This window comes from Castanea sativa, chromosome 4 (genome assembly GCF_040712315.1).
Source record: "Castanea sativa cultivar Marrone di Chiusa Pesio chromosome 4, ASM4071231v1".
NCBI lineage: Eukaryota > Viridiplantae > Streptophyta > Magnoliopsida > Fagales > Fagaceae > Castanea > Castanea sativa.
Genome location: NC_134016.1, coordinates 18,763,390 through 18,778,931, shown reverse-complemented (window position 1 = coordinate 18,778,931; position 15,542 = coordinate 18,763,390). Strand labels below are relative to the sequence as shown.

At 33.2% G+C, this 15,542-nt stretch overlaps 1 protein-coding gene across 5 annotated transcripts; it reads left to right on the top strand.

Annotated features, from left to right (window-relative positions):
* Nucleotides 1–5,301: 5,301 nt before the first annotated feature.
* LOC142630542 (uncharacterized) lies at nucleotides 5,302–13,271 on the top strand. Of its 5 annotated transcripts, XM_075804536.1 has the most exons (8): nucleotides 5,302–5,633; nucleotides 6,919–6,982; nucleotides 7,283–7,308; nucleotides 7,503–7,524; nucleotides 7,657–9,957; nucleotides 10,115–10,234; nucleotides 12,009–12,852; nucleotides 12,957–13,271. In XM_075804536.1, exons 7-8 carry the CDS (start codon nucleotides 12,306–12,308, stop codon nucleotides 12,983–12,985), a joined length of 576 nt encoding a protein of 191 aa, XP_075660651.1. In that variant the 5' UTR covers nucleotides 5,302–5,633; nucleotides 6,919–6,982; nucleotides 7,283–7,308; nucleotides 7,503–7,524; nucleotides 7,657–9,957; nucleotides 10,115–10,234; nucleotides 12,009–12,305; the 3' UTR covers nucleotides 12,986–13,271. The 5 variants fall into 5 exon arrangements, with proteins under 5 accessions (XP_075660651.1, XP_075660650.1, XP_075660647.1 ...); XM_075804535.1 differs by having other exon boundaries at nucleotides 7,657–10,234; XM_075804532.1 differs by having other exon boundaries at nucleotides 7,657–12,852.
* The last annotated feature ends 2,271 nt before the right edge of the window (nucleotides 13,272–15,542 follow it).

Sequence of the window (15,542 nt, the reverse complement as noted above, 5' to 3'; positions counted from 1 at the left end):
AAGGTTCACTTTCAAAGGATGACCAATGACTACTCTAACTGGCTAGTGTACAAGATTTTGGACAAGGAGGCTGACATGGTTGCTATGAGAAAACAATTCCTTAAAGACTACCAAGAAAGACACGAGACTGACAACTATGAATTTAAAAGGAGAGACCTAGATGATAAGGTACCTACATAGATGAGAGCAATGAATGACCTAAGGAGAAAAGATTGAAGGAAAAATTGACCATCTTATTTTTAGCTTTGAACATGTTTATTTCAAAAGTGGATATGAAACTTTTAGGGTATAGGAATTATTTAGGACTTTCAAGTTAAAGGCTTTTTTTAAGGTGTAGGTTTTTAGGGTTTGGTTTTTTTTTTGGATTTGGTTTATGGTTTGGGTTTTTGGATTTTGTGAAATGACATGGTTTAATGGAATGGTTGAATTTTAGAAATTTTTTTTTTTTTTTTTTTTTTTTGCTTAATGGGCAAATGGTGGGTTTGGAGAAATTGTAACCAAACCAATGCATGGTTGCCTACGTACCCTCTTAACAGAAGGATCAGGTCATCACGTAGTTCATTTTTTTATTTGCCTTAACTTTTGCCTAGGTCACCCTTTCGGGTTTTCAACCTAGCACGCTCTCTCACTCTCTTCTTTTTTCTTTTACTCTCCTTTTGTGTAGATTACCCTTTCAGGTTTTCAACCTACCTTTTTTTTTTTTTTAATTTTTCTCTTTTTTTTTGAAATATTTTTTTTGGATTTTTTTTTATTTACATATGAATAACATGACAAACCAATTGCATCAAACATATCATGGATTTTATTAAGTAAAAGACCAACTAGAAAGTGAATCCTAAATAAACAATAAGACCAAAGAGTCAATCTAAAAAAAAAACTTGTAAATTAAAATTCAAACAAAGTCAGGATGATTGGCTGATGAAGGCGGAGTAATGACTTGTTGGTCAATCAAATATTGAATATCATGCCTTAAGTGAAAACATTTGTTAGTTGTGTGGCCTCCTCCCTGATGATATTTACAATGAGCATTAGGTTGTAGCTTCTAGGCATGGGATGTGGTATTGGCTTTGGATCCAATGGCTTCAGTACTCCTTTAGCTTGTAGTTTCTCCAAGGCTTCACCCAAAGACATGTGTCGTTCTAAAAAATTTCTTCGAGGTTTGGCAATTGATGATCTTTGGGGATTGATAGCATTGACCCTTCTTTCAAGAGTTGTTATTTTTTTAGAGACAAGATCTTCTCCCTTGATTGTGCCATTGTTGATAACATCTTCCACTTGAGTACCAACTATTATCAAAGCTTTAAAGTGAGGGAAGTATTGGGTGAAAATATTCTCATGGTAAATGGGTACCAAATTCTTAACCACCATTTGGATTTTCTCTTCTTTACTTGGCCTGTTCATCATTTGGGCTGCCTTGGCTCTCCATTTGGTTATGAATGCAGAAAATGGATCCTTTGGCTCTTGTTTTGTAGTTTCTAAATCTCTCCTTATCACATCCACCTCTATCTAGCATCACCTAGGTTGAGGAACCACCTAAAAGTAGTCCTAGTTAGGGTGTTTTGAAATATTTGAGCAAGTAATTGTTAGGATTAGTGCCCTTAAATCCTATTGTATGATGCTATGTATGATATTATGTGTGACATTATGTATGACATGATATATGACTTAATATTGTGATTGATAAAGTTACTTTATTATTATCTAAAATAATGGTAACATGACTATTTGGACATTATCATATAGTCCATGAGATGCATAGTATGTGATTTAATTACAGAAGATATAAATCATAAGTTCTTTGTAAACTCAGAATGTATAGTTTGTAGTCAGTGATGAAATTGGGCATTTCATCTGCGAAGACTATAATGTATCAACTAAGATGATTTGTCTTGATCATGGAAATGGGGACTTCTAGTTGATATGTTGATATGTTTTAAAAGTTAAGACATATTGAACTGGACCGCTGTGAGATTTATTATACTCCTAACGACTGTCAATTGAATAATAAATCTCACGACTTCTATTTGCATGAACTCTTAATCCTGAGAGGATAATGGACCTGATCATGAAGTATAGGTTGCTTTCATATATTAGGAGTGAGATCTAAAGTAACGGTCAAAACCTCAGTATGTTGGGCAACCACATTTAGTGTTGATGGAACATATATTCTCAAGATGAAATTCATAGTCTTTTAACGGAGATATAAAATATTCCCTTGAGATAAGTTTAATAGATTTCATAAATATATAATGAATAACTTTAAAGGATTAAACTGGGTACTCAAGGATAAGATGTAATTTACAAAGTGGCAGTCTACATTCATGACTTTGTGTTACTACGAATATTTTATAAAGAGGTTGCATGTATAATAAAGTCTTGGGATATAATTTATTAATAAGGCCTAGAGTGCAATTATATTTATATAGTGGTATTAAATATAATTAATGGTAACTTTGGACTTGTCAAGAGTTGACGGAAAAGCCCAAGGCCCATTGGAGCTAGTGTCTTATTGGTCCCTTTTGGTCCCACTCCAAGCCACACACTAAAGCCCAATTACAAAGGCCCAATAGGCCAGCCCAATTAGATAATTAGTTAGTTATAAAGGGAGAAACATACAGAATTTTTTATTGAGATATAAGAAACGGTGTGAATGTGAGAGTGAGACACACTTTCATTTTCCCTTTGAAAACTGATTGAGAGACCACACATCTTGGGCGTAAAATGGAATTGGAGTGAAGATTAAAAGTGTTCCCAAGTGCTTCTAATCTTTGTTTTGAATTTCTCCACACCAAGGTACGCTATCTTGTTCTTAAATTCTGAAATTTACGTAGTGTACGTTATCAATCATGAATGAAATAGATCCTTGTTTGTTACTTCCGCTATGTGTTTTGTATGAAATACAAAACCAGTTTTTCCTTTAGTAAAACTTTAGTTGCCCCTAAGGGCGGCATGACCATCATATACATCTTCAAATGGGACTTTGAGTAGCCAGTCCCGTTGAGCTTGTCCAAGGTTGGCATCTTGAACTTGTGATGTAGTCTCACATTAGGGAAAAGTGAGAATGATTGGTAGTCCATGAGGTCTTCCATCTTGCGAGCTCTCTTAATTATCTCTTCCATTTTGTTTATCCTCTCGTTGATCTTATTCTCACCCTCCATGGTTGGGGAATTACGATTAGTCTTGGTCTCCTCTTGGCCACCCTTCAGGTTCATGTCTTCCCTCAGCTGGATTTGAATAGCTACCATGGTGCTCAGCAGCTCTTGAGTGTTCATGGGTTCTTCAGCGTTTGGATGTTCTCCCTCTTCCGCCATGGTGACAGGGTCTTTAGTCTTCTTGTGGCTTGAACTATCTTGTAGGCCGAATATGGGATTATGGTGTACCATGATGGGAGTGGCAGGCTTGGAACTGGAACTACTAGCTTGAGTATCGGTCTTGGGTTCTCTTTGGAGCCTTTCCTCTAATCTTGACCAAATTCTCCCTTCTCTCTCTCTCTAAGAACAGACTCTCTTGGGTCAATTAAAGCTAGGTCACCATTTACATCAACCAACCAAGAAAAACAAACACACACAACATGCAATTTTAACATGGATCGGCTTGAGGATAGGTTTTAAGTCATTATATTGTAGGGTGGGTTTGCTGTTTTATTATTTCCCATAGCTAGGACGTTACACCTCCCAACTTGTAATGTAATAAGCATTGAGTTGGTGCGAACGACATGGTCTGTCCTTTATAGTCAACAAGAAATGATCTAGTGACTTTGGGCTATGAGTTGATGAGTTTGCCACTGGGTACCCAAATCTAATGAAGACCTGTGATCCATGGTAACTACCTCCATATTGTTGAGAGGGGTGCATACATATTTATTGTTTTAATAGCACACACTATGACAGTTAGGGAAAACTCTTAACAAACAATACAAACACAAATATCATACAACATCTCAAGACATAAAAAAAAAAAAAACAACAATATCATGCAAGACCATGCAAAAGACAAGGGTATATATTTGGTCGCTTAAGTCTAACATGAAGCTTAGCCCTCAACATCCCCAGTGGAGTTGCCACTATGAAAGACCACAACTTCTATGAGAGGGTGCTCTCAAAAAAGAGATTTGGGTACTTTGAAGGGCACCTCTCTTTTTGGGTAAGTGGTGTGGAGTCGCCACTTATTTTTTATATAAAAAAATAAATACAAAATTACATGATCAAGATGCTTCATTGTCATTGATTGATTAGAAATAAATGCAATCTTGATAAATTAAACCTTACAAGACTTTGAGTCCTAGTTACAATCTACAAAAAGAATACATGGCTTTTTGTCCTAGTTACAATCTACCCAAAGAAAAAAGAAAGAAAGACAAAGCACAGATCTACCTATCCAAAAGAACTAAGTTTGGAGGCTAGGTTACGGAATGGGAAGGTGTTAGGCACCCATTCCGCCTAAACAGAGTCTAGTCTTCTAGACTCTAATGACCAATATACCATTTTTGCATAATATGTTGAACATACATGACACACTTAACCAAAACTAACTACATAAATCTATCTTATGAATGTATCCTCTTTTTTTTTTAGAAAAATTTCAGATCTATTTTTGTAAATAAATAAATAAATTGATTTGATTCATTAAAAAAAACTAGATCTGTTTGTGTAGATAAAAAAAAAAAAAGGTTTTGTAAAGAAAATCAGATCTATTTTTATATAAAGAAAGAATAAGGTTTTTGTAAAAAACATCAGATTTGTTTTGGATCAAAGTTAAAAATGGTGATTTTTATTAAGAAAAATCAAATATGTTTTGTGAATAAGAAAATCTTGATTTGTATAGAAAAAAATCAGATATGCTTTTATAAATAAAATAAGAAAAAGACTTTCTTTTTTTAAAAGAGGAACTACACTCATGAAATAAATCTATGTTACATGCATCAAACAAAAATTATCTCAACTTTTAACTTCTTTTTTTAAATTTCAAAATTTCTATTTTATGACAAAGAAAATTTTCTTTAAAAAAAATTAAATCTGTATTTAATGAAAATATATATTAGTTTTTATAGTTAAAAAAAAAAAATCTGATCTGTATTTAATAAAAATATAGATCACTTTTTGAGAGTTAAAAATCAAATTTGTATTTAATGAAAATACAGATTAATTTTGTGTGTTGAAAAAAATCAGTTCTTTATTTAATAAAAATATAGATCAATTTTGAGTATTAAAAAATCATATCTATATTTAGTGAAAATATAGATCATATAAAAAAAAATCATATCTACGTTAAAAAGGAAACAAACCGCTTAGAAAAAAAAGAAAAAAGAAAGATTCCTACACGGAGAAATGAGAAAGAGAGATCGAGAGAAAAGAGAGACAGAGAAATAGAGAGGCAATGAAATCGAGAGAGAGGCTATGAAACCCTCACCGTGTCCATCGTGTCGGACCACTCGATGATGAAACCCTCACCGTCGCCGCCTTATTTGGAAGTCCACCACATGGCGCATCTTCCGGTTGCCATGGTAGCTAGATCCAATCACAACAACAACAACAACAACGGCGAGTGTGGGGAGAATTTCCAGGCACAGAAATGGAGCCTCGCTGCCTCAACAAAATCTTCCTCGCAAGCCTTTATGTGAAATTCATCTTAAGGTCCTTTTTTCTCAATCGCACTGTTGCTATTTTTTTGGTTGCTATTTTGTTTTCATTTCTTTTTTTGAATTTGTTGGCTAAAATGTATGTATATTTTAGGAATTTTTCGTTTTCAATAATTCTTATTCAGTTTCTGTTTGAATTTCTTTCATTTTTTCTTTTTAACTTGCTAATTTAAGTTTGTTTGATTTGATTCTCTTACAATTCTTCCTTTGTGATAGCTTCAATGTGATTGTGTATATTTTATGAATTCTTTGGTTTTAATATTCGGATTTAGTTTCTGTTTCCATATATAATTTTATATGAATTTTATCGATTTAGTGGTCAATATCTTTTACTGTTATCTTGATGATGCTTTATCTTTCATTGCTAACATCTTTTTTCTAATTCTGCTAATAGAACAACTTAATTTTTTATACACAATTTGTTTGATAAAATTACTGATTCATTGAGAAAAATAGAGATCAATGGGGAGAGAGAGAGAGAGAGAGAGAGAGAGAGAGAGCAATTTGTGGGCAGGCACTACCATTGCTCTCCATACACCAAAAAAATGGCCTCCCTCCACTGTTTAACTGCTACAGGTAAAGGTTTTTTTTATTTGTTTTTATATTTCACCATAACTTGATTTCTATGTTTAGTCGTTTGGTTGGATCGGTATAGATTTAAATGTTTGCTTTGATGTTTTGGGATTTTCTGTTATGGTTTATAGATTTCAGATTTTGATGTTGTTTGTTTGGTTCTTTCCTTCTTGCCCTAACTCACTTTTTCTCTCTTGCTTTCCATCTCTGTTTCTTTCCCAAGAAAGTTGTGATTATATATGCTGTGTTATTTATTATTTTTCTTTAAAGAGTATAACTCAAGGGACTATTTAGTTTGCGTAATTAGAAACAATGAGGATTTTGATTGGTTGTTGAGAAAATGGAGGATTAAGTGAGGGAATGATGAGGGAAATTCAAATTTGTTTTTGGTTCGATTCGGGACTGATTGAATGAGCAAAGTTTGATAGAGCACCTTGATAGAGCATCTCTTCTTTCTCCCACTATTTTTTCCCATAATTTAAATGGTTAATTTGACATGCTCTATTTTTTTAATCTCTTTATCCTGTTTTTTTATTGTTGTGTTCGGTTTTGGAGGCAGAACTTCAAAGCATAAAAGCCCTAGAACCATCTGTAAACCAAAATCTAGTAATTTTTTATTAATTTATTTTCATTTTACTTTCTACTTCTAATTTTTTATTTTTTGTGTTTTCTTCATTTCAAATATACCTATCTTTTTTGGTTTTCAGGAAACAGAAGTCTCTTCTCATGAAAGCTTGCAGCAAGTTGTCGTCCTAGCACAGATTCTAATATGTACATCTCTTTTCTTTTTAAAATTTTCTTTTTGGACTTTGTTTGCTTAAGTAATCCAATTTATTGCTCTCTTAACACATTATTATAATATTAATATGCTCTAGAATATTTAATAACGTTGATCAAATATGGGCTCAAATTGCAAATTTGGAATTACTAAGTTGTAAGTGTAAAACCACATAAGCAATTCATTTTAACATACATACCTGTTTAGGATGTTTTGTTGTTACATTTGAATTTTTCAGTGATTCATTAAGTGTTGTTTCTTTTACATGTGATGTTTTGTTGGCCCAACTTTAGCCCAAAACACCGATTCCTTCAAGAAGGTCACTCTTTTCCTCTCTCTCCAAAAAAATCGGATCATATATTTGTGAATCATTATAATTTTTATTTAGTTTTACTAATTCGTTTATTTTCAAAATACTTTTAGTTCGAGCATTGTTGGTTTTAAAAGTCAATTTGGATTATAAGACTCTAATCTACACCTAAGAATTTGTTAAATTGTTTGTTCGTTTTTCAGATTTCAATTTGCCTCCAATAAGGTTCCCTTTCTTTCTTTTGGCATGTTTTCTTTTTCTTTTTTTCTTTTTTATTGTTGTGTTTGGCCGCAGAGAAAAGCTCAGATATTTTCAGTAGTATAATTTGAGTTTTTATTTTTATTTTTTTATTTGTAGGTGGTATTGACAACTTTCATTGTGATTTAATGGTTGGGTTGGTGCACACGAAAGCTTCTTCAAGAGCAACTTGGCCATTGTTGATGGCAATGTACGATTAGTGAGGACGGTTGTGATTTTTGATTTACTACAATTGCTTTTTGAATATTTACACTCCTAATCATTAAAACCTAACAATTCACACTTTATTAAAAAAAAACCTTAAAAAGAGAGCCCATAACCGTTCATAAACTTTAACCATAGAACAAAATGAGATAAATAAAGAGAGAGGGAGATAGAAATATGAAGGTCAGCCCCTCTGTCAAGCTTGCTTCCTGCCAACGTGTACCCTCCCACCACTGACTCGCTAGGACTGCTAACAGTAAGTTTTCCTCTTTATTTTTAAATTTGTGCATTAAATATGATCTTTTTTTCCTCTAAATATGTTATTTGTTCTTTATGAGATGTTTATGTGTTGATTGTGATTTTTATGTTGCAGAAGCCACCGAGAGTAGGAAATAATCCTTAAAATTTCTTCTAATATTGCTGCATTTAGATTATTTGAAAGTCATATAGGCATGGCTTTATGCATAAATTTGTGATGTTTCTTTTGCTGCTTTTACATGTTTGAGCTTTTGGCATCCTTTTTTTTAGATTAAATGATCTATGAGATTTTTCTCCTTCATGTATGTGTGTGTTTTAATGTGCTGTATGTGTTCTATATACTTTTAGCCTCAAAAATTTCATTCGAAGTACTGGCAGTTGCAATTTGGAGAACTTAGTCTACCAAAGGATTTAGTTGCTGGGTTTTGAGTTGAATGTTTTTGTAGGTAGTTCTTTCATAAGATTATATGCAGCGGTGGTTGCAATAATAATGCATGATGTGTGTTTGATAAAATGCCTGTCTTGAAAAGATTATATTATGTGGAATATTTTGCTAAATGGTTTACTTATTGTAGTAATTCTCTAGAACTTTTTTTGAAATCAAATTAGCATGTACATGAAATGCTTACTTATTGGATTAATAATAGATTATTAGTGTTTAATTGTAAGAAAAACTAAGCTTGAAATTGATCCAATCGAACTTATCCAACATAGGCATTTCTGCAGTAGATGCAACTGTTAGGTCCTAATAATGGACTTAAGTTCAAGCTTTGTACAAGCTGCCTCGAGGTCCACTTAAGTTTGCTGCCTAAGATATATGGTTATTTATATTTGTATAATTGGGGCACGTGAGGATTGATATGAAAGTATATATGTAATCAGCTATATGTGCTGATTCAACAATTACAGAGTATGGCCTGCATGATTGAATTTATGGCCTATGGGACCAAGGTTAGAGTTAGATTTTGGCCTTATTCCCAATGTTAACCATGCAATTCATTTTGTTATGAGTTTTCCTTGATAAGTTATTCATAGCATGGTCCTTAGAAATCAACTATTTTTAAATTTGTGATTACCCCTTCCTATTGCTTGCAGTTCATTTGTATGGCCATGTTGTAGTTTTTGAAAGTTTTTGAGCACCATGCTTGGTAGCCAAAAAAGAAAAATCAATGTTATGCAGAAGGTAGAAGTGTTTAAGAATATGAAACTGCCTTCAGTACTGTTTCTATTTTGAGAATTTTGGTTAAGAAGGTCAATGATAGGAGGGTTTAAGCCTTTCTCTGCAATTAAGGCCATTGCGACATGTAGGAAAACTCCCCACTTAAAAATCTGCCACTTTGTTCCGCTTCTTCTTTCTCCTCCGGGTTTGTATCAGTTTGTTTTACATTTTCCTTTTGTTTTTATGTAATTAGTAATGTATTTCATGTATTATAATTGTTTTCTTAATTTTGTAATCACTATGAAATTAGAGGGTGGGGTTAAATATGATCTGTCATGATTTATTATTGCATAATATCCTCCTTGAATTTGGCAAAGATTTGATTTGATTTGATGCAATGATTTTCTATGTTCGGGTCTTTACCAAAATGAGACTGATTTTTAGGATTTATGATGGCTGAACATTGGCTCATGATTGGTGGCAATAATGCTCAACTTAAGTTGCTGCATAACTCATGTTGGTGCTGCTGCTGGAGGCTTAAGTAGCCGAATAATTGCTGGTGTTGTTGTTGGTTAAAGTCAAATTCTTTTTTCAGACATTATGTGCTTAAATATACTACATTATTTAAGCCAAATTCTTTTTTAGAAAGAGCATGTAATTCAGTAACATATCACTATGTTTAGCTATATAATTCCAGAAATTTCAGGTCAATTGAGCCACAAGTGAAAGGAAAAGATTTACTCTGACTGTGATATTGCTTTAAGTCCTTTTTCTTTCGGGTTTGTTTTCTTCTAAATTATCTCTATCTTTATCTTTATCTTTTTTATAATTCCTTTGTTAGCATTGTATATATTTTCATTATTAACATAATAAAGCACTGTATTAAAGTTACTAATGAGAATCAACAAGCATTCAAGGATCTATTGCATGTTCCAGTTGTGCCTATTACAAGAGCAAGATCCAAGAAGATCAAAGAAGCAGTTAATGGGCTGATTCAAGAGATTTGGGTTGATTCTAACACAGGACATTCCAAGCTTGGCCCAAAGAAATATGAAGGTATAATAAATTTAATCCAAGCTACTGAGGGCTAATCTAGCTTGATTGGGCGTGATTTATGGCCTAGATTAATGACTAATTGATTTTTCAGCTCTATATCAATTAATAGATATTTTTTCCTATTCAGGAGCTACTATTTCAGACCAAATCTACCTGAATTTAGGAATTTTATTATTTAGAACTTTTTTTTAGCTATTTTTCTATTTTGGATCTACTAATTTCAAAACAAATCAACTTTTATTTCGGGTTTTATTATTTAGTACGTTTTTTTATATTTTCTATTTTTTAGTCATGCCTTATAAATAGCATGCACTCATTGTAATTGTTAGGATGTGTGCCCTTAAATCCTATTCTATGATACTATGTATGACATTATGTATGACTTAATGTTATGTTAAATAAAGTTTTATTTTTATCTAAAATAATGGTAATATGAATATTTGGACATTATCATATTTGGAGCTAGTGTCTTATTGGTCCCTTTTGGCCCCACTCCAAACCACACACTAAACCCCAATTGGAAAGGCCCAATAGGCTAACCCAATTAGATAATCAATTAGTTATAAAGGGAGAAACATACAAAATTTTTATTAATGATATAATAAATGGTGTGTATGTGAGTGAGAGACACACTTTCACTTTCCCTTTGAAAACTGATTGAGAAACCACACATCTTGGGCATAAAGTGGAATTGGAGTGAAGATTAAAAGTATTCATGAGTATTTCAATCTTTGGTTTTGAATTTCACCACACCAAGGTACGCTATCTTGTTCTTAAATTCTGAAATTTACATAGTGCATGTTATCAATCATGAATGAAATAGATCCTGGTTTGTTGCTTCCGCTATGTGTTTTGTATGAGATACAAAACCAGTTATTCTCATGACCGATATATATATAACTACCTTATGCGTGTATTCATTCCTTGCATTGTTTCGGGTTTGAAAATTTTTTGTTTCATGGCCCCCGGTTGCATTGTCATCTTTAAGGAAGTGATATAATGATTCTCTTGAATCCTTGTTTTCATGAATTGATTAATATATATATATTGTAAATGTGGAATCCGTATGTCATAAGCATTGAAATACCTTAGATCTATTGAAAAAGGGTTGATATGTTTTATATGTTAATAAGGATTCAAGGGCTAACTTCATGAATAGATTAAATATATGTAAATATATATATATATATATATATATATATATATATATATATATATATATATATTAAGATCAGTTCATGTTTATATATATTGATTTTAAAAATCTTTAATTTAAAATATTTAGTGGGAGAGAGATACAAGGGTTAGATCTCACGGCCTCCATTATTGGTTCATAGTAGTGTGGGTAAACACCTCGTCTTGGCGTATATGCCTCGCGATCCCAAAGAAGGGTGTTTTGTTTCATGGTACTACAAGTTTAAACACTATAAAAGGGAGATGAAATGTGGCTACATGACTCTAGATAATGGTGTACACTAGACTAAGTGTAATGTTAACCTCCCAAAGGAGCTATGTCATTATTACTTAGAGGTTAAAGGTAACACGGCATATTATTAATGTTTGATAAGAGTTATCCTGATAGCACTAATAATGAGAATAGTTCTCATCCAATTAATGTGTTTATAATAAACTTGATACCAAGGAATTATAGACATGGATTGGGTTGTCGTTGCATATATTATTTTATGGTTTTATTAAGGTTCCATATTATATGCTTATATGCTAAATTGATAATGTCCAATTTACTTATTATATTCATGTTTATTATTTTCAGATTTATATTATGGCATCATTTAGCCCACTTGTTGTTATTCTTAACCAAAACAAACTGACTGGATCCAACTATGTTGACTGGAAAAGAAATTTGGACATTGCTCTTACTGCTGAAGAGCACAAATATGTGCTTACTCAATCATGTCCTAGCTTTCCTTCATTAGATGCTCCACTTGAGGAAAAATAGTGATATGATCATTGGCAGAAATCTAATGAGATGGATAAGTGCTATATCGTAGCATCTATTTCAAATGTTCTACAACATCAAATGTAGGATGTAGAACTCGCTTCGGACATAATGCTTAGTTTGAAGGAGATGTTTGGTGAGCAAGGTCGTTTAGCAAGGCAAGAAACTATGATGCAAATTTATAATATCAAAATGGCTGAAGGAAGTTCAGTGAGGGAGCATTGTCTTAGGATGATTGCTAATCTGAACGCATTAGAAGTTTTAGGTGCTGACATTGATGGAGAATCCCATGTGGATATGATACTCCAATCACTACTGGATTCATTCAAGGAATTCAGACTCAATTATAATATGAACAAAAAGATTTATTCTTTATCTGAATTAATGAATGAGTTAGGGGCGGCGGAAGGCATACTTGGTACTTTTAGTGTTGAAGCCAATGTGGGTGAAGTTTCTACTTCTCAACCTAAGTCGAAAGGCAAGGGTAAGAAGAAGAAGAAGAAGAAGAAGAAGAAGGACTTCACTAAGAAAGATGATAAACAAATTGCCTTAGGAGTTGCCAACAAAGGAAAGAAAACCAAAGGAAAGTGTTTCCATTGTGGTGAGAAAGGATATTGGAAGAGGAATTGTCCAAAGTTCAAAGCTGTCAAGAATAAGGGTAATAAAAGTTCTTTTCATCTTGAAATATGTTTGGTACAGAATCCAACAAATTCCTGATGTGTGGATTTAGGTTGTACTAATTATATCTGCAATTCTTTGCAGGGGTTTCAGGAGACCAGAAAGTTGAATGAAGGAGAATTGTTTCTTACTTTGGCTGATGGGAGCAGGATTCCGGTTATGGTTGTTGGAGTGTATAATTTATGTTTTGAGTCTAAGGTTTTAATATTGGAAGACTGTCTATATGTACTTAATGTTCGTAGGAATTTAATTTCTGAAACTTACTTAGGTAAACATGGATATTGTGTTATCCTAAAAGACAATGTTGTAATTAAGAAGGATAAAATGTTTATCTGTTCTAGCAATATTGTGGATGGTCTTTATATTTTAACTACTGACAAGCATGAATTATACAATTCTGAATTAGATAGTAGCTCTCATGTAAAATCATTAAAGAGAAAGTTTCCTTCTACTAGTAATGCATATCTATGGCACTTGCATTTGAGTCATATTAATTTAAATAGGATTCAAAGACTAATCAAAGATGGACTTTTACAGCCCATGGACTTTGATGGATTTCCAGTTTACGAATCTTGTTTGAAAGGTAAAATGACCAAACGACCTTTTAATGCAAAAGGTAGAAGAGCCTAAGAGTTGCTTGAATTAGTTCATACAGATGTATGTGCTCCTATGTCAACCCACGCAAAAGGAGGTTATGAGTATTTCATTACTTTTACGGATGATTACTCAAGATATGGTTATGTGTACCGAATGAGACGGAAGTTCGAAGCCTTTGAAAAGTTCAAAGAGTTTAGGGTTGAAGTTGAAAATCAATTGGGTAAACGCATAAAGGCCATTCAATCTGATCGAGGTGGCGAATACCTTCTTGGGGATTTCAAGGATTACCTAATTCAAAATGGGATTGTCTCCCAATTGACTGCACCTAGAACTCCCCAACAAAATGGTGTAGCAGAAAGAAGGAATAGGACTCTTTTGGAAATGGTTAGGTCCATGATAAGTTACTTAACTTTACCAGTTTCTTTTTGGGGACATGCACTGAAAACAGCTATGCACATTTTGAATTTAGTTCCATCAAAATCTGTTCCTAACACACCTACGGAATTGTGGAGTGGGCGCAAGCCTAGTATGAAATATCTCCATATTTGGGGATGTCTAGCACATGTGTTGAAAGGGAAGTTTGATAAGTTGGAAGCTAAAATGGAAGTATGCATGTTTTTAGGGTATTCAAAAGAAACCAAGGGTTATTTATTCTATAATCATAAGGATAACAAAGTGTTTGTTAGCACCTATGTCAAATTTTTGGAAGATCATTATGTGAATAATTTTAATCATAGAAGAAAAGTTATATTGGCTAAAATAGATGAACCTGTAGTTGAACAACCAATGGATGAAACTAGGAATGATGTGGTTGTATTGGATACACCACAAGACATTACTTATGAGATGACTAGTACACAAGTGCCACGTCGTAGTGGGAGAATTGTTCGGCCTCCTATAAGATTTATAGGTTTAGGAGAAACTTATGAAGCTATCTCAGAAGAGGCTGAATCGGATCCTTACACTTATGATGAAGCAATGAATGATATAGATGCACATCATTGGGTCCAAGCTATGAAATCTGAATTGGATTCTATGTATTCCAATCATGTATGGAATCTTGTAAAGGTGCCTAATGGCATTAAACCTGTTGGTTGCAAATGGGTTTACAAGAGGAAGAGATGGATAGATGGAAAGGTTAAAACCTTTAAAGTAAGACTAGTGGTGAAAGGGTATACACAAAAAGAAGGTATTGATTATGATGAAACTTTTTCGCCAGTAGCCATGCTTAATTCTATCATGATTCTCCTATCCATTGCTGCTCATTATGATTATGAGATTTGGCAAATGGATGTTAAGAATGCATTTCTTAATGGCAATCTTGAAGAAGAAATTTACATGTTGCAACCGGAAGGTTTCATAGCAAAGAACTAAGAGCATATGGTCTGCAAGTTGAAAAGGTCCATTTATGGACTTAAGCAAGCATCTAGGTCATGGAACATTAGATTTAATCAAGCAATCAAGTCATTTGGTTTTGAAAAAAATCTTGATGAACCATGTGTGTACAAAAGACATCGAGATAAAGTAGTAATGCTCCTAGTGCTTTTATGTTGATGATATTCTACTCATTGGGAATGATGTAGGGGTAATGTCATCGGTTAAAGTTTGGTTGTCAAGCCAATTTGATATGAAGGACTTGGGTGAGGTTAACTTTATTCTAGGGATCAAGCTTTGGTGAGATCGTAAGAATAAGATGTGAGGCTTATCACAAACTGGATATATAGATAAGGTTCTAGAATGGTTTAGCATGCAAAACTCCAAGAAAGGATTGCTTCCTTTTAGACATGGAGATCCTTTGTCTGATGACCAAAGGCCTAAGACTCAAGAAGAAGAAAATATGATGAGACAAGTTCCTTATGCTTCTGTAGTGAGAAGTCTCATGTATGCCATGTTTTGTACTAGACCAGATATTTGTTATTCAGTTGGTATGGTCAGCCGATATCGATCAAATTCAGGACCAAAACATTGGCAAGCTATAAAGCATATTCTTAAGTATCTACGGAGAACGAGAAATTATATGCTTGTTTACCACAGTGAGGATTTGATTCCCATTGGCTATACAGATTCAGATTT

What these genes read in the sequence shown, in the direction of transcription:
- LOC142630542 (XM_075804533.1), top strand. Translation starts at nt 12,306, where the DNA reads ATGCTTAGTTTGAAGGAGATGTTTGGTGAGCAAGGTCGTTTAGCAAGG. An exon ending in CAAAGCTGTCAAGAATAAGG is followed by an intron (nt 12,853 to 12,956) that starts GTAATAAAAGTT and finishes AATTCTTTGCAG; the next exon opens with GGGTTTCAGGAGACCAGAAA.